This window comes from Pelodiscus sinensis, chromosome 1 (genome assembly GCF_049634645.1).
Source record: "Pelodiscus sinensis isolate JC-2024 chromosome 1, ASM4963464v1, whole genome shotgun sequence".
Taxonomy (NCBI): Eukaryota; Metazoa; Chordata; order Testudines; family Trionychidae; genus Pelodiscus; species Pelodiscus sinensis.
In genome coordinates, this window is record NC_134711.1 from 19420257 (window position 1) to 19439565 (window position 19309).

A 19309-nucleotide genomic window follows, 5' to 3' on the forward strand; every position below is an offset into this window, starting at 1 on the left:
TGCTGTCATCCACACGTTTGATCTAGGTCACACCTGGGCAAAATATGGCCCACAGGCCTGATCTGCCCCACCAAGCCCCAGATCCGGCCCACGGACTAAGCGGGAAGCCTCAGGCAGACTTACTTGTTTGCCTTACAGCCCAACACATCACTCAGAATAGCATCTGTGGGATCATTTCTCTTTAAAAACAGTAAGCCTGGTGGGGGAAGGGGAAAGCTTAAAGTATATCTCACGCCCCCAGCACAAATCCATTGGCTGGCTTCTGGCCAGAAACTGGCCAATAGGAGCTGCCTGTTTGAATAACAGGCAGCACACAAATCACCATGCCCCCTGCCCTCCTGCTCAGTAATTCACACAAGCACATGGCCATACAGCCTGGGCAGGCAGGCAGACTGAGAAACTTTTTAAACTCTGCAAACATTTAGCTCTGCAGGCAGACAGGCTGGTTGGGCTGCTGGCTGGTAAGTCTCCTGGCAAGAGCCTGGCTCTGGAACCCCAAACCTTATCTTCCCATACCCTCTACCTCCACCCCCACTCAACATACCCAAACCCTCTGCCCCCTCCTGCACCCATGCCTCCTCCCAGATCTGGCATCCCAATCCCCTGCCCCAGATCACAATCCCCTCCTACCCTAGGTTATAACCCAAACTCCTGCACCCCAGTCCTCTCCCCTAGGTCACAAACCAAACCCCTGTACCCTAGTCCACTTCCCTAGGTCACAACCCCCTCCTGCCCTAATTCACATTCCAAAACCCTGCACCACCATCCCCTGCCCTGGATCACAACTGCCTCCTTCACCCAAACTCCCTCCCAGACCCCACTCTCCCTCCTGTACCCCAGTCCCTTACCCTAAGCTCCCTTCTGCACCCAACTTCCATCCCAGACCCCTCACCTCCTCTATTAATAACATGGAAGAATGTGGCCCTCGACCACTTTCCAAAATCTTCGAATGGCTCCCCATCAAAAATTATTGCCCACCCCTGGTCTAGGTAGTCTTTTTATTGCACTGTACACAGTGTATCTTCTTTATTAACTTAATACACTTTTCTTCACCTTGCATATTAGTTTGCATCATGTTAGCAGGTATCATTTATATCCCATATGCAGAGCAAATATTTAAGTAATTAATTTATATTAACATTGTTGAAAATAAAAGCCATGGAAATAAAATTTAAAAATCTTTCCTATATTAGGTGAGTTTGATGTCAGATTATCACCACCATCTTAATGTATGTCAGCTTTGCCATAAGCTGTATATTTTTCACATTCTGAATATTATTAGAAAACCATAACTAAACCTTTTTCATTCAACTAAGCCTAATTAACAGTACAAATCTTTTTTTCTTCTTTCAGCTGTGCCCAAATGGTTACTATTTTGCAATTGACCCCAATGGTTATGTGTTACTTCATCCAGATCTTCAACCAAAGGTATGAAAAATCTTCTATTTTGTGTCATTGTAGCTCTGGGATTCTTATTTGACATTAAAGAAGCACACTGTATTTGCTGATTAAAGTGCTACACCTCAATGGTGAATATACCTATTTGAGATTTGATCCAAAACTCACTTTAGTTGATAGAGCCCGCACTCAGTGATTTTGCGGGGATTTGGCCTTTGATGTAAAAAGAAAATTAAAGATTCCACTCTTACATCATTATTGTCAAGTATGTCATTTGTTACTTTAATAATATAATGATAAATAGCTTGTGATAACAGCAGCTAACTGTGATTCTGAAGGTTATCTTTTTTTTTCAGGGGAGCAGGATTGTCCCAAAGTGACCCTCATGAATTAGAGGCTCAGAAATGGAATCCTTAAGAGTTTATTTCTGACAGTGTTTAGTTTGTTATTTTTATTCTTTGGGAGCTACTGTAGATTTAGATTGAAGAGGAACTTTCATACTGAAAAGAGCTTTCAAACTTATAAATCAGACACAAAAAGCAATAACTTTGTTTCTTTTTTTTTCTTGCATTTTTACTAATTACTAGGGTTGAGATCTGATGGAAAATTTGTCCAAAGGGGTTTGGGATAGAGCGATAATCCAGCTATGTGGAATTTAGATTTAGCTTTAGATCTAATCAGGATGTACATTTTCTCAAAGTTTGGAGATGTTCAGATCAAAGGTTTTGATTTGTGCTCATCTCTGCTAATTATGACCCTGATCCTGCAAATATTTGTGTGTTCCACAGCTTTACTCATTAAGTAGCCTCACAGATTGTAATCAGACTTTTCACATGAGCAAAATTATATGGTATATTTGTTGGATTACATCTTTAATTTGTGTTTTAACAAGATTTTGCTCCATCTTAGTCAATATTCTCTTCTGTTTTAAAGAGCAAAGCCAGGTGTCCTAATCCAATAAGAATATTTCAGTGAGTTTTATATTATTTTTCACTGGAAACATTTTTTCAGTAAATATTCCTCCCACCGTCTGCAATAAACACACTACAACATTGCGCTACTACACCCAAAATTGCAAGTAGGGCTGTCAAGCGATTAAAAAATTTAATCGCGATTAATTTCGTGATTTAAAAATGTAATCGCGTGCGCCACCCCTTTGAAACGCCACAGCAGCATTTCAACAGGCCAGCACTGCATGGAGCCTGGGATCAGCTGATCCCTGACTCCACTTGTGCTGCCCCTTTGAAGCACCAGAGTGGCACTTCAAAGGGGCAACGCAGCATTAATGCCTGCGATTAACACATTAAAAAAATTAACGTATTAATTCTGTCCTGAGTTAATCGTAGGCATTAGCACAGGTCAATTGACATCCCTGATTGCAAGTCAAATTAAATAGAAATTAAAGAAATGTAAAAATGAACAGTCCAGGCTCAGAGAAATGTATAAAAAGCAAGGGGGAAAATCAACCAGGATAAATAGTGAAAAGCAAATTAGATTTTTAGATTTAATATTAAAATTGCTATTAACTTTGTTAGGACAATTGATGTTTACATATATGGGTGAGATTCTTAGTGGAGGGAGAAATGGGAGCTAAAGTGCATCTAGGCCTCTCCTTAACTGACTGCATAATTTAACCCTGGGGAAGCCCCTCCAGCTACCTACAAGCTATAGGATTGCTTGGAAACAGAGCAGCCTTGGCCTCAATATACCCCTTCCATCCTGTGATATCAGCTATATCAGGGGTTGGAAGGTCATCCTTGGAAGTCTGCCTTACAGCTGTCTTCCTCAGTACCTGCACCAGTGCAGTCCCATTACAGATAGAGCCATGGCTCTAAAACCCCCTTTAAACTTTTTCCAACTATTTATCTACTCTGGAGGGTACCAAGGATATGTGATAATCTTATCTGAGATTTTCAGTGGTGCATTTTATCTTGCAAGGTAATCATCACTCTAAACTTGTCATCTGAGAATTTTTTATGTGGTGTAATTAACAACAAATTTTAAATTACTTACCAGATCTAACAGAAAGGGGAATTGAGCATGGAAGGAAAGATCATAAGTTAAACATAATGATCTCTAATGAGAGCAAAGGGAAAGAAATAGAAATGTCTGATAAAATAAAATAGATTTATAAAACTATTGCTTTTTGTCTATATTTTCTGGTTTACAAATTGGACTTAGTATGAAAATTCCTGTGTAAAAAGAAAAGGGAAAGTTGGTTTAATAATTTACATGCACTTCAGCTTAATGGATACATGCATTAGGCCTTTGATGAAGCGTAAAGGACTCCCTTAGTCACCTTTCATTTGATAAATTAGCATGTTGAATAGTTCTCAAAGAAATAGCAGTTCACTGATGACATGTATTAATTGCACAATTACTGGATGATTTTGTTTTCATTAGAGGTTATTAGAGGTATCCTAACAACAAAAGGGTTGAGGCAGGTGTCTGCCATTTCCTATCTTGTATGAGCTCTTTGTTAAAGAGAAAAAAAATATGCAATGCATTGTCCTATTTGGATGCCAGTCTTGCTAGCTACTGAGCACTCCTCTCTCCCACTGATGTCTCCTTTTACTGATGTCAGTCAGCACTCTGCAAAATTAGACTATTTTTTAATGAAGGTGCAAACTTCAAAATTCTCCAAATGAGGTCAGGCTCTTGTATACATGCCTCCTGATGAAATGATAGGGTAAATGAAATAGTTCTTAAGAAGGGACTTAGCAAGTATAAAAAAGTAAACAATCATGATGTATTATACAACCAACATTTTTGTTGCTGTTCCAGAACTTTAATTTATTGACCTACCTTTTTAAATATAGGTTGAACCTCTGTAGACAGGACTCCCTGCTTCGGCAACATTCATGGTCCAGCAGTACCAGTGGATGTTCCAGGACCAGAGAGTCCTGGTAGATGGCTGGTGGCTGATCTCCTCTACAGCTGGACTACTCAGTTCCCCATAGCTGGACCGCTAGGTCCAATCCAGCAGGGCTGCCTGGTGAGCCCAGGAGCCCAGCGTGCTACAGCAAGGTTACCCAGTGAGGCCAGAAGCCCTGCGCACAGGAAGCTGGGCTGGATCTGGTCTGCCCAGCTTAGCAGGGAAGGGGCGGGGGAACTGTCAGGGCAACAGAGCTAATGGTGGGAATGGAATAGGGAGAGGAGCCAACCAGGAGGCCGGCAGCCGGTCCAGAGCTGGGAGGAGCGGTAGTAGAGGGACCAGATATGACCTCCCCTGGTCCAGCAAAATCCCTTATCCAGGACCAGTCAGGTCCCGAGGGTGCTGGACCAGGGAGGTCCAACCTGTAATATCATATTCACCAAAGCTCACCTAATCTCATGACTGTAAGACTGGTTTTCTTGGAAAATCCCATTCATTTTCAAATATGGATTCATTTTCAAAATATTCTTCAGTTCCAAATAGTCAGAGTATGGATTTTGTTTAATTAAAGAGGGTTAATTAGTGCAGTAAAGATGACTAGAGATATCCCTCAAGTACTACTTCAGTGGTTGTTTCAGAATGTTCTACAATATTTATAGTTTTATATATGATATATTATGTTGTTATGAATGTGCAAACTGAGTACTAAGAATGCTTCCATCTGTGTATTATTATTATTATTTATTAACAGTAATACAGATTAGACTTTATCACTGCCAGTTTGTTTGGTGTGGTGCATGCAATTCAAACTGATACAAGAACTGCCTTCTCAAACTAAGGTACACTACAAAGACAGCTGGTATAGAACTTCTAATTGTCTCTTAACACACTAGATTAATTTTTAGTTGAAATTTTTGATTGAACTTAATATACTAACCAACAACATGTTAACCCTCTTTACCAGAAATTGTTCAATAGCTGTATACCAAAACATAGCTACGCATTTGCCTTTGAAGAGGTGAGAGTGCACTAAAGTGTCATTAGTTCCTTCTTCTCACAATGCCTTTTCTTTCCTTCCTAAAATCTGTTATCTAAAATCAAAACTTGTTCAGCATAATTAACATTTTGGAATATTGTCTTATGGTTACAATGCACAAACCAAAAACCCCGCTCTTCACTATGAACTTGTGAGGTGGTTGTTCTGACTTTCTTGAGAAAACACCATCATTTATGTTACACAATCTACAAAATCATATTTTTAACAAAATATAAATTCACTTTTAATCTCACATACATGATTTTTTTAAATGAGTTATATCAGTTTCTAAATAGTAATTTACAGTTTGTCAAATATATATATATATTGTCACAAGCAAGAATCAATTATCCCAAGAATTAGATCTAATCATGGAAGTCAATGGAGTTACACTAGAATAAATGTGTCTCAACATATTCAGTCTTAATAGGATACAAATTCAGGAATAGACAATAAATAATCCCCTCATTCTACAACTGATATCAATATCCTTTTATCTGACCCAGACCCTTCATGATTAATGCTCCCGTTGACTATAGTGGACTTAGAGAAAGGTCCTACGTACTTTAGGCACTTCATCATATATATATATATGTTTGTTTTGTTTTTAAAAGTAAAACAGAAGGCTAGGTGGTTTGTTAGGGTTAGGAGCAAATATGATGTGTGAAAGGAATTTTTTTTCCTGTGGTCTACTAAAACTCTGGCAAAATGTACCTATTATGTACATGTAGAGCTCTCTTTGAATTTAATTAACTTGGTTTACCATGGTTTGTTTGTTTGCCCAGCTTGTAACACGTGACACTAAGGGTACATCTAAACTACACCCCTCTGTTGGCAGAGGGATGTAAATCAGATGTATCAAAAGTGCAAAGGAAGCCGGGATTTAAATATCCTGTGCTTCATTTGCATAATGGCAGCCACCCCTTTTTTTTCGAAATGGGGCTTTTCGAAAAAAACCCAGCAGTTTAGATGGGATATTTTCGACAGAAATGCCCCGTTTCAAAAGATCCTGTACTCCTTCGAAAAAAAGCGGTGGCCCCTGTTATGCAAATGAAGCATGGGATATTTAAATCCTAGCTTCATTTGCACTTTCAATACATCTAATTTACATCCCTCTGCTGACAGAGGGGTGTAGTTTAGACGTACCCTAACAGAGAACTCTGAAACTACTTTACCAAAATGAGCTTAGTCTTATTATTTCAGGAAAATGCCCATTCGAGAAGAGTAGATCTTGAGGGCTGAGTATAGATAATACATAATTAACTGCATGTTAATGGTGTGAAGGTATAAATTACTGCTTTTCTATTACTTCAGCATATTGGTGTGGGCATACCAAAAGTTAATGTGAGAAAAAGGAGACCCAGTATCCAGGTAACTGTGGATGGAGGTGATCATTAGTGCGTTAAAATGCATAGAGCTGGAGATAAGATTTGGAAAGCTTCTGCCCTGCTTAGTAGGAAGACCCTAACTGGGGAACTGTTTACTTTGACAAACAGCTTCCAAAGCATGAGACTTGCATTCTTCTTTGTTAAATGATTATTGAAGGTATCTGTAGATGTTCATTTAAATTATGATGCATTACTAATAGCTGCTAATTAGAGCTGTGCTGTAAACGTTCTTCCGACTTGGAAATGAATTTGCAGTTTGAAAAAAAATAAGAGACTACTTGTGCTAAGTTTGTTTTCATAACCCTGAAAGTCCGGGGAAGATTGTTTGTGAAATTATTGCCAAGTCTTACTGCACCGTGTGTGGTGTATAACAACACCCTTGTGGAATTTTGGTGATTTGTGTAGCTTTCTACGTGGAAGTCAAAATGTGGTGCATATGTAATCTGTCACTCGGAGCAGGTGTCGCTGATCAATCAACATAACCACATCTATGGTTAGAAGCAGTCATATTAAGCTGATGAAAGGAAATAAGTGACGTGATGCAGTTTCAAAAAGTATAAAAGTCCATTGCATACAAAACACTTATTGAAAACTGAAATATAAAAAAGAATGGTTTAACTATATAAATAGTGAGCCAAAGAATTGAATACAATATAAAATGTCATTATCCTACACATGTGGGAATATATATGTGAAGTTAGCAGCTTATGAAAAGAAGACAAAGGTTAATTAACTAGCACTGAAACAATGTGTAATCCTAGCTCCATTGAAGTCACTGACAATTCCCATTTATTCACTTAGGGCTATGATTTTATCCATGATTCCAAACTTAGCCTGATCCTGTATTAGCTTAATGTATCTGACAGAATCTGACAGTCCACATCTCCAGGTTTTACCCTTTCATGGACAGGTTAAAACCTAGACTGTTGTAATTCAAAGTAAGGAAGAGAGACTGCCATATTTTGAGAATATTCAAGGCCTGCTCCCAAAATCCTTTCAAAGCACAAAGTGCTGATGTGGAAACAACGTATTTTTATGTTGCTGCACCAGTTCTTTTTTCTTTTCTTTTCTTTTCTTTTCTTTTCTTTTCTTTTCTTTTCTTTTCTTTCTTTCTTTCTTTCTTTCTTTCTTTCTTTCTTTCTTTCTTTCTTTCTTTCTTTCTTTCTTTCTTTCTTTCTTTCTTTCTTTCTTTCTTTCTTTCTTTCTTTCTTTCTTTCTTTCTTTCTTTCTTACAATAATAACACATCCTTTTCTTTGCTCAGGCTGAAAGTAGATTTGCACTAACCTTGTTTGTGTGCTTCATTTCTGCTGCTGTACTTCTGTTTAATTTAGTTGAGTTGTGCTGTAGTGTTGTAGTTCTTATACAGTATGGTTGTGTGCATGTTTGAATAGGTAAACAGAAGAACAAACTTAACAGAAGGTTTGTTTCTTCTTCATTACATAAATAAATCATTAAATAGATTAAACAAATGACAACCTAGAGGAAGGGAATTGTTATGGAGTCCAAATACCTGAGAAATAAACAAGTTTTTCAGGAGAGAAAAAAACCCACAGAGGGAGAAAAGATGGTTTTTATGGTTAAACTATTGGACTAGGAGTTAACATATCTATTCCAATCTCTACTACACATTTCCTTTGTGACTTTGGTGAGTTTCGGGATCTAATGTTCACTCACTTCAGTTTTCTTATCTGTAAGATATGGATAATTTGTATTTCATAAATATGCTAGAATAAAGTGCAAATGAATCAAGTAATTTGAGACCCTAAAGCAAACAGCAAGATGCATTTAGTGCATATTTTTGTTGCATGAATTTCACTGTTTCTTTGTGTTTTAAATCAGTCACCTAACCTCTGGGACTCCTTAACTAAGACTAGCCCAGGTTATCATTTGATACAGTTTCCGTTAATTTGATGTGATGGCTTTCTTTTACCATTTTCTTTTCTTTTCTTTCCCTTTGTGTATTGGAATGGGATACAAACTTCAAAATGCCACTTCTGCCATGGCAATGCCTTCATGCATGCTGTTTGGGTTTGATCATGCTGTTCATTATCCATTGCATGTAAGAACATACTTTTATTTGCTTTTACATTTTAGCCTTTTGCTATGTGTTATTGAGTGTGATTTTGTTGGAAAAAGTTGATGAATAGCAAAAGATAAAATTGTAATGAATTGTGATATGTATTTCATTGATTTTGCATTCAAGCTGATTAATTATATATGTTCTAGATTAAAAAGATCAGATGATTCTGTGCAGTTATAAATACACCTTTAGTGGTTAATTGGCAGTATTTACCTTAGAGTGCTTTGTTCAACCCTGTCCAACGTATGCTTTCAAATATAAAAATCTGATTGTCTTCCAAGAGAATAACCCTTATTTATGGAGAGAATGAAAAACATCCATCCATCCAATAATTTGCATCTTCATTTCTCTAGAATGTTAGAGACTGATCTTACAATCTTTTATACCCATGTGAATTATATTGCACTAAAGCACTTGTATCATTGTAGCACAATCAGCAAATCACCATCCCCAGTACTCCAAAATCATTTAGATGAGTTCATTTCCTAACAAGACATACAGGACATGATTTTCTACTCTCAAAATCTGAGGGATACATCTTTCAAAATGTGAGGGATACATCTTGAGAACTTTCGTTTGTTAGAACAAAAAAAGAATATAACCACTGCTTTGAAAGACATTTAGATTTATTATTTACAGCAGTTGATCCCATGACATCTGGAAGATCCCCTTGATTTAACTAGCTAGTCAAATGGAGCTTAGACTATGTCAAGAAATAATACATTTTTCTTAGCTAATTACATCACAGGGAATGCTAGTACAGTGATGGATAAAAGTGATATCTTAAATCTTCATTTTATGTCCCATTTACCCAAAGCAAATTATTTTCCAGAAAATAAAAATAAAATACATTGAGGGCCTGTTTTCTCTTCTGTACTATGTCCGTCCCATAGTATCATGTTCACAGGGTTTAAAACTATGCCCCATAATTATTTCCCTTAAAAGACTGAACTACATATGTGCCTTACATAACTACTGAATAACCAGGATTTGTTAGGAGCTTTTACTTCAGGACTAGGAATAGTTAGAAACAGATGGTTATAAAATTATAGCTATTAGTGGCCTTTGATTTGTTCTGCCAAATTCACTGACTCTGTGCATTAAAAATCCTACACAGAGCCTTAATCCAGCAAACATATACTCATTCTTAGCTTCTGATATGTGCATCAAGGATGATCTAGTGGTTAGAATAGTAGACTGGGACTTGGCAGAGTTGGTTTTAATTTTCTGTTTTTCCAAAGACTTCCTCTTTAGGCTTCCTCTTGGCCTCTCAATACCTCCGTTTCTATCTGTGGAATGGGAATAACTACTTCCTTATCTCATAGGGGTGTTTTGCATTAGAGATTGAGGCTGTCGGATACTCAGCAAGAAAACAAAACGAAACAACAATAAAACCCATACTGAGTCTCATTTAGATTGAAGTTACTTATATGGTCTGTAAATCACATATGTGAAGCACATTGGCTACAGTGTGTCTGAGATTCTGTCAGAATCCACTCTGCACAAACAAGTCCTTTAGGTATTCCCTTACTTTTGTCTATTGTGTGTAAAATAACTCCAGTGGAAAACTTGCTAAGTGCTGCTGATGCACAGGGTCTCAGTGCAACGTAGTGACCTTCCATTCTAAAGAACATGTATGCACAGCTATTGAGGTAGCAAACAGAATATGAAATATGGAAGACATGTTTCTGCAGGTCACAACAGTTTCTATTTTAGTTCTTTTGATGAGTTAGATCCTGGTTCAGTAAGGTGCTGAAGAACATTGAAATCAGTGATTCTAGTCATGTGATTAATTTTAGATGTTTTTAGATGTGTGCTATCTTGTTTTATCAGAACTTCATTTGTTACACATGATATCAGACTTTTTGTTTAAGAGGCAAGTGAATGTTCTATAACACATTTCCATAAGAGGTTCTTTTCATCTGACCTTATCCTGTTGTAATTCCTTTCTCTTGCACTTGCTACCCCTTTCATCTCTATTGGCAATCATCTCGTGCCATTGCCACAAATCTGCAGTGTGCTGTAAGTTTCATCGTGGTAGAGTGCAGGTGTTACATATTACTAGTCACTCAGAAAACTTACATGCTAATTGTCTCCCCTCTCTTTTGTGGTGGCAGGAAACATAAGGAGTGATTCCTTGTATGACAGGTTATCTTAGATTTCTGATACTATGCTTACAATCTGTGACATACCAGTAGCAGAGGAAGCAGCCATCAGTCATAACACTCTGTGACAGACCCTAACCAGTAATCACTCATCTGATTGCCTCTCTCTTTTAAAATCTATTTTAAGTGAAAAGGTAGTACTAGCAATTCGTAATGCTACATCTGATTAAAGGATAGTATGGTAAGTAATCCTATTTCAACAGTCTATATTTTTATCTAAGGGAGGTTTTGAATGATTTCCAATAACTTATTCATAATATCAAGTGAGAGATGTTTATTACTTGATTGTTTAAAATCTTGTGCTTCAGAATCGTAAATCTCAGGAGCCTGTTACCCTGGATTTTCTGGATGCTGAACTAGAAAATGATATTAAAGTTGAGGTAAGATGGACTTGTAATGTAGTACCTACTTTGAGAGATATAGCTCTGTTTATTACATTTCTAAAGGATACTACTGAACTACAGAAAATATTCAAACAAAAATGTTTTCCCTCCATTGCACTAATGCAAAATTATTATAATGACACAACTAAGTTTAAAACACTAAAATATGCAAATCTTCACAAACTTTAGCAAACTTAAAGCCCTGAAAACAAAAACAAACAAACAAATCAATCCTCCCCAACAAAATAGGACTTGCCTAGCTTATATAATCATTATAAACTCAAGTGCTAGGTAAGATTTGTTAAAGATTCATTCTTGCACAACCATGGCACATAACAACTGACTTTCAAATAGCTATGATGAAAATAGTTTTCATGAGCTTTCGTGGGCACAACACACTTCTTCAGATGGATGGAGTTAAGGGGTCCAGTTTCTGAATAAATATCAGACAAAGAGACGGAATGGTGGGGGGGACGAGAAGGGAAAAGTTTGTCAATTAGAGTGTCCATGCTAAATGAAGCTGTTACAGTGGGTACTAAGTGCTTGGTTTTTTATGTCATTAGGATGTAGAATGTAGTAGTCCATCCACGCAAGGTCTTTGTTCAGATCCCTGTTGCAGATATCAAACTTGTAAATGAAATTAATTTCTGCAGCCTCCCTTTCAAGTTGTTGTTTTTTTTTCAATTGGCTTGCAATAATACGGTAACTTTGAGATCCATTAATGAGTGCCCAAGCAAGTTAAAATATTCCCAACAGATTTCTTTGTGTTACCTTTTGAATATCTGATTTATGTCCATTAATCCTTTCTCATAGAGACTGTCCAGTTTGGCCAATATACATGGCAGAGGGGCATTGCTGTCACTTGATGGCTTAGATCACATTGGTGGATGTGCAGTTAGATGAGCCTCTGATATAACCGCCCCCCCAATCCCCTCTCTTTTTGTACTATTTATTTGGAAACTGGACCCCTTAACTCCATGAATCTGAAGAAGTGAGTTGTGCCCATGAAAGCCCATAATACCAGCTACAATTTTTTGTTAGCCTCTAAGATGCGGCAAAATTATTCACTATTTTTTAATTGTTTTTCAGTTACAGACTAATACAGCTCTGCCACTATTAGGCAACCTATATTAAGTCTGCATCCAAAACTCCTGTGGATTTCCCTGGGGATTCTGGCTTTGCAAAGAATAGAGGAATTAATACTCATGCTCACTGAACCTAGTCTTGCACACAAGCAATTCTTACTGTCTTGTGGATTTTCCCTAGTGTCAACAAGACTGTTCTCAAGTATTTGAATGACAGGATTGTGTTCTTTAATGGGGGTAAGATAAAGAGGCTGTTATGGGCTATTTTTGTCAATGTGTTACTGTGATAGTATTGCTCATAAGATGCAATGGATATTGGAAAATTTTAATCACGTTGTATATAACACCAATATTCATATTTTATTTTTCTTCACCTCATATATAGATTCGGAAAAAAATGATTGACGGAGAAAGCGGGGAAAAGACATTTAAAACGTTGGTCAAGTCTCAAGATGAGGTAAGAATGGAATATAGGCTGTCCTACTTTCAGGAAACACTGCAAAATTACATCAAGAAACTCCACTTTGTATTGTCTTTTGTATTTAAAACCTAACATTCTACTTTTCCAGATAGGCTCATGGATTTTCCTGCACAAATATTTCCTCCCCTGCTCCCTTCAGCTCTGCAGAGTTTCCTGGCTTGTACTAAGGGAAAGCAATCATTTCTTAAAACAATGGGGGGAAGGTTTCTCTGTTTCTTTGGTGTGTCATAAACTGCTGCTAAGGCCCTGAATTCTGTCGTCAAGGGTTTAGCAGAGAGTTGTCATACTTCTTTACATGAATCCCTTAGAAAAAGTCTTAAACAATATAGGAATATGTTCCTTTGTAAGGCATTATATCCGGAGTGGATATGAAGAAAGTTGTGGTGGTGAGGGAAATGATTGTACAATTTACAGTTCCTAGATTAGGATTTGTTAAAATAAGCAAATGAATCATCCATACTGTTACAGCCATAGTATGGATTTAATTATAATTTGGATCTTGATGTGTTTGTGGTATAAAATAGGCTTCTAAACAACCTGTCTCGGTAGGTTAGTTTTATTTTCCAAATAGGTTGGACCTAAACAGTTTGGTCCCTAACCCTGACAAGCTTTTGCAGTAACATAAAATTCCCTTGAAGCTGGATGAGCTGGCAGTCCCCAGTAATAGGGGGAATCCATAGATGGTGTAAGTTTGTCATATATCTATGCCACATCCCTTAAAAAAGCAGTGCAGGGGGAGGAGTAATGAACTGAGAAGTCTGCACTCAGTTGAATCCTTCCTGCTAGATGAGGTCTTTGGGGTACTACAGGCAATTGTAAGTAGTAGAACAGCCTGAAGAGAGCTGATTAGAGCAATTGTGGCCCCAGAGATCAGGGGAGATCAAAAGGTCACATAGGAAAAATAAACAAACAAACAAAAAGGACATGAAACTGTATTTCTGTTTATAAATACAAACAAACTATAAAATAGTAAACAGAATAGTTCATCTATATGCAACATTGATAGCAACAACGGTGTGCTTTTGTGTGCTGTAAAACTTACTGCCCTTCACTAGCCAACAGCCTTCATTTTTACTATCTCTAAGTCTTACATTGGATAGTAATAGAGAGGTAGCCGTGTTTGTTTGCTCTCGCTAAAACAAAAGGAAAAACCATGTACAGGCAGTCCCCGAGTTACGCGGATCCGACTTATGTCGGATCCGCACTTACGAACCAGGGTTTCTCGCCCCGGAGCTCAGAGGCAGCGGGACCGCCACCTCGACCTCTGGGGCGAGAAAGCTGCTCCGGGTGCCCCTGGTCTGCTGGGGACCGTCTCCAGCAGACCAGGGACACCCGGAGAAAGCCGGGGAGGCGGAGGGGTCCCGCGCCTCTGAGGCTTTGCTGTGGCAAAGCCAGGGAGGCGCGGGACTCCGCCGCCACTGCCGCTTTGCTCCCGGTGCCTCTGGTCTGCTGGGGACCGTCTCCAGCAGACCAGGGACACCTGGAGCAAAGCCGGGGAGGCGGAGGGGTCCCGCGCCTCTGAGGCTTTGCTGTGGCAAAGCCAGGGAGGCGCGGGACTCCGCCGCCACTGCCGCTTTGCTCCCGGTGCCTCTGGTCTGCTGGGGACCGTCTCCAGCAGACCAGGGACACCTGGAGCAAAGCCGGGAGGCGCGGCACCCCACCACCGCTGCGGTTTTGCTCCCCGTGTCCCTGGTCTGCTGGGGGGGGGCGCAGCTAGTGCCCCCCCCAGCAGACCAGGGAGACGTGGAGCAAAGCCCCGGGCCTGTGGTAGAGCAGGTGGGGCGCTGCTGGTTGGTCCTGCAGCACCGCTCCTTGGCGCTACTGGACCAACCCGGCAGCACCCCAGCTGCTCTGCCCCAGGAGTCCTGATTCAGCTGCTGCTGATCAGTTTCAGCAGCGGCTGAATCAGGACACCTGGGGCAGAGCAGCTCGGGTGCTGCTGGGTTGGTCCAGTAGCGCCGAGGAGCGGCGGCGCTACTGGACCAACCCAGCAGCACCCCAGCTGCTCTGTCCCAGGCGTCCCCAAGTCAGCCGCTGCTGAAACTGACCAGTGGCTGACTACAGGAAGCCCCTGCCCCGGGCTTCCTGGAATCAGCCGCTGATCAGTTTCAGCAGCAGCTGACTTGGGGATGCCTGGGGTTCTTAAGTTGAATCTGTATGTAAGTCAGAACTGGCGTCCAGATTCAGCCGCTGTTGAAACTGATCAGTTTCAGCAGCAGCTGAATCTGGACGCCAGTTCCGACTTACATACAGATTCAACTTAAGAACAAACCTACAGTCCCTATCTTGTACGTAACCCGGGGACTGCCTGTAGTACTTTAAAGACTAACAGGATGGTTTAATAGCACTTTAAAGACTAACAAGATGGTTTAAACCCTCTTCTGGCCCACGAAAGCTCATCACCTATTAAACCATCTTGTTAGTCTTTAAAGTGCTACATAGTTTTTCCTTTTGTTTTAGTAAATCTTACATTGTCTCTGACTTAAATGGTAGATGCTTTGAACCTGAGCCCACTCTTCCATTGATGTAGTACAGGAGTTAGGCCCCATATATTTCATTTGCCTGTAAAGCGTGTAGTCATATAACATGATATAATTATGATCATAATCATAGCAGTCTCACCCCCTTTTTCTTTTCTTTTCTTTTCTTTTCTTTTCTTTTCTTTTCTTTTCTTTTCTTTTCTTTTCTTTTCTTTTCTTTTCTTTTCTTTTCTTTTCTTTTCTTTTCTTTTCTTTTCTAATCAAAGTCTCTGTAATACCAATGCAATATGAACAGATGCAAGGCTTTTTCATGAGGATGACAATTTGATAAAATGAGAAAAGGCCAAAAAATGATTCAAATGAGCTTCTTATGTTTGTTTTCCTTCTATAAAGTCTTGAAATATAGCTCCAAGGACTATATTTAAATCAGTCTCCCTTGTAAGGCCGCACTTACTCCACCTATTAGTGTGGCGCGATAACAGGAAAAATTAATCTCCAACAGTAACGCTAATGTTATGCACAATCCAGGCTTTTTCTTGAATATTAAGCATGTGTTTTATATTTCCAAGTTTTTTTTTACCTGTACACCTGTCCAAGGTAACTAATAATAGTAAAAATGTCCACATACTTTCCATTAATATTTTTGGTACCCATAACAGATGAGAGCCCTGGCAGAGTGCAAAACTCTATTATAATTTTATTTGATCCATCAGGAGCACTTTAATTAATTTAAAATAAAAAGGAACCCTACAAAAAGTAGAATTCTGGACAAATTGCTGAGTATTAGTACACAAAAATAGCACTAGCATGTAGGGACAACCTGTAATATGATATATAGAGATATACCTATCTCATGGAACTGGAAGGAACCTTGAGAGGTCATTGAGTCCAGTTACCTGCCCTCACAGCAGGACCAAGTACCATCCCTCACGTATTTGCCCCAGATCCCTAAGTGGTCCCCTCAAGGATTGAGCTCACAACCTTGGGTTTAGCAGGCCAATGCTCAAACCACTGAGCTAACCCTCCCTGTGGGTGGTCTGAGTTAGTTGACTGGGCTATAAAGCTGTAAAATTGCAGTGTAGATGCCTGTATTCAGATTGAAACCTGAGCTGTAGGATTCTGTGAGTGTGATGGGTCCCGCAACTCAGGCTCCAGTGTAGATGCACCCACAAAGGCTAAGGCACAAAATTAATTACACCTTGCAAGGGACATAAAAGGCAATACAAAGACATTCTTTAAATAAATACAGACATCCTTTAAAACCATTGAGCATGTGAAAGGTGAAGGAAAGTGTGTGACTTCTACTTAGTGCAGAAGAAGAGTTAATAGTGGAAAACATCAAGAAGGCTGAACTATTTAATGACATTTTAGCTTCAGTATTTACTAAAAAGATAAATGGCGAACAGATAAGACAAATAGGGGGAAGGAATGCATGCTGAAATTTGGGAAAGAACATCTTAAAAATGCTAAGATACGTGTATTCAAATTTGCACAACTTCACAAGGTCCTTTTTCATCCTACGTTTCTTAATAAGTTGGATTTCTATGCCTGGAGACCAGCAAGGACCACAGATGTTGCTGACCGGAGAGTCCGGGCAGCTGGGAATGGGGCCCACTGGGAGCCCAGCAGCATGAAGGCTGGTGTGTCGGCTGCAGTGGGGCCAGCGGTGGGGCCAGCAGCTGCGGGGAAGCAAGGGCCCAGACCTTGCTGCGTAGGAACTAGTGGTAGCCTGGAAGCTACCAGATGAGCCAGTAGCAGCCAGGAAGCTGCAAGCTAGTTCAGCTGCAGGGGAGCCCCAGTCAGGCTGACATCTGGGGTGCTGGGAAGCTGCAGCCAGGAGCCTTGGCCTGGCAGGAAGGAACAACCCCAGTGGCAGAGAGGTGTTGGGGGCGGGGGGAAGGCAACGACCATGAGCCCTGCTGGACAGGAGTGGAGCCCACAGTGGGGCTGACGGCCAGCAGGGGAGTTTTGACCTCCCCTGGTCCAGCAAACTCTCAGGTTTGGGACCACTCAGGTTCTGAGGGTGCCAGACCAAGGAGGTCCAACCATTATTTATTTTGAGAACATGTGCAGTCTGTATAGCCACAATGCATGCTCCCCTATGCTGTTTTGTCAGTATGCCAGAACACTGGCATGTTAGGGGAAAAGACAATGTTGCTCAGTTTTCATATCCAATTAATCCTTTGCTATCTGCTGATCCTTGAACAAAGATGCCGGTAGGATGCCAAATGTATATAATAGTAACTTTTGTGATCGGGATACTTGTCTACTAGAAAACAGACTGAAGTAGCCAATTCATTTCACACAGTTCACTGAACCGCCCTTATATGAGAGTGACATTGAAGTACAACTGACTGTGGCCATGTTACAGCTCAACACCTAGTAGTGAATGGTTTCCATTAGCTGTCTTCTCTGTCCCATGTGGGACACAGTGAGATTCTTAAATACTCATCGTCATCTTAGCATAGAGCAGGCCTGGGAAAAAAACCCTTCGTGGGCCTCATCCGGCTGGTCAAACCACTGGATCCAGCCCATGGGTGCAGCGGGGAATCTCAGGCAGATTGCCCTACTTGTCCACCCCTGCACCCTGCTCAGAAAAGAGGCTGCCAGGCTGTTTATGTTCCACAGACTGTGAGCCCAGAGGGGAGGGGAGGGAGGGAGTAGTGCTTCATGTCTGCTCCTGCCCCAGCACAATTCCGTTAGCTGGTTTCTGGCTCATGGAAGCTGCCTGTTTGAAAAACAGAGAGCACATGAAGCATCGCGTCCCCTCTCCTTCCCACCCCCCATCTCCTATTCACAGAGCACAGGGCCCTGCAGCCTTGTGGGGGTGGGACAGGCTCCTGCAGGAAAAATGTGCTGGGTTGCTGGCTAGGAGTTTCACAGGTAAGTTTCCCAGTCAGAGCCTGCCTCTAGCACCCCAGCCCCTCCCTCCCCCTTAGCTCTTTTCCTCCTCCCACTCCTACCCCCATAAGCCAAACCCTCTGCCCCCATCCTGAGCCCATACCCCATCCCAGACCCTACAGCCCAGGCCTCTGCCCCAGATCACAATGCTCTCTGGCCCTAGGTCACAGCCCAAACCCCTGTACCTCCTTCTGCACCCAAGTCCCCTGCCCTAGGTCACAGCCCCTTCCTTGCCTAGGGCACAACCCAAAGCCCTGCACCCTCTCCTACACCTAAGTTCCCTGCCCTAGGTCACAACCTCAATCCTCTGCCATCCAAACCCCTATACTTCAATCCTGTGCCCCAGGTCACAACTGCCTTCTTCACCCAAACCCCCCTCCTAGACCTCACACACCCTCCTGCACCCAAATCCCTTACCTCAGAGGTGGGCAAGACAGCTTCCATGGGCCAGATTCAGCCCACCAAGCTGGTTGATCCAGCCCTCAGCCACCCTGACACTGCCCCTACCCCAGGCCAATTGAGACCTGGGGCCAGGGGAGTTGGTACGTCTCTGAGAGATGGGGGCAAAGATTTCACATGCCCCCCCTCAGCCTCTAGGCTAATCAGGGTCTGTGAGCGGGGGAGCATGGGAAGCCACCTGCCCCTGGCCCCTCCACTTGAGGCCCCACCCCTTCCAGGAAAGCCCACGACCACTTCAGAAATGTGTGAGATGCCCCCCTCCCCTCAAAAACTACTGCCCACTGCTGGCATAGAGAAATCCCTTGTGTTCTTAATCTTTCATGAGGTCACAAATGCAATAGGAAGTTAAGGTGCATTTGCTTTTTTTTTCTTTTCTTTTTTTTAAGTGGGTGGGCAGTGTGATTATCAGCACTACTAGGTCAATAAACATGCATAAATTTTGTGCTGAATAAATCCTCCCATCTACAAGTCTTAAATAAACAATATTTCATAGCTTTGCACATTTTTCCAAACACTTTCTTTCTAAATGGCTTTTAGATTGTTTATACCTGTCCTGCTGTGCTGAGAAGTAATAAGG

General features: G+C 40.9%; 1 protein-coding gene across 2 annotated transcripts in view; it reads left to right on the top strand.

The window, feature by feature from the left end:
- The window catches only part of CACNA2D1 (calcium voltage-gated channel auxiliary subunit alpha2delta 1), a 642840-nt gene that overhangs the window by 569058 nt on the left and 54473 nt on the right, over positions 1-19309 (top strand). Inside the window, exons 18-21 of one of the 2 annotated variants that reach the window (XM_075926367.1) lie at positions 1354-1428; positions 6624-6680; positions 11252-11323; positions 12797-12868. In XM_075926367.1, the coding sequence (XP_075782482.1) occupies positions 1354-1428; positions 6624-6680; positions 11252-11323; positions 12797-12868 (276 nt within the window). The remainder of the gene's footprint in view (positions 1-1353; positions 1429-6623; positions 6681-11251; positions 11324-12796; positions 12869-19309) is intronic. The other variant, XM_006117144.4, reaches the window with a different exon arrangement.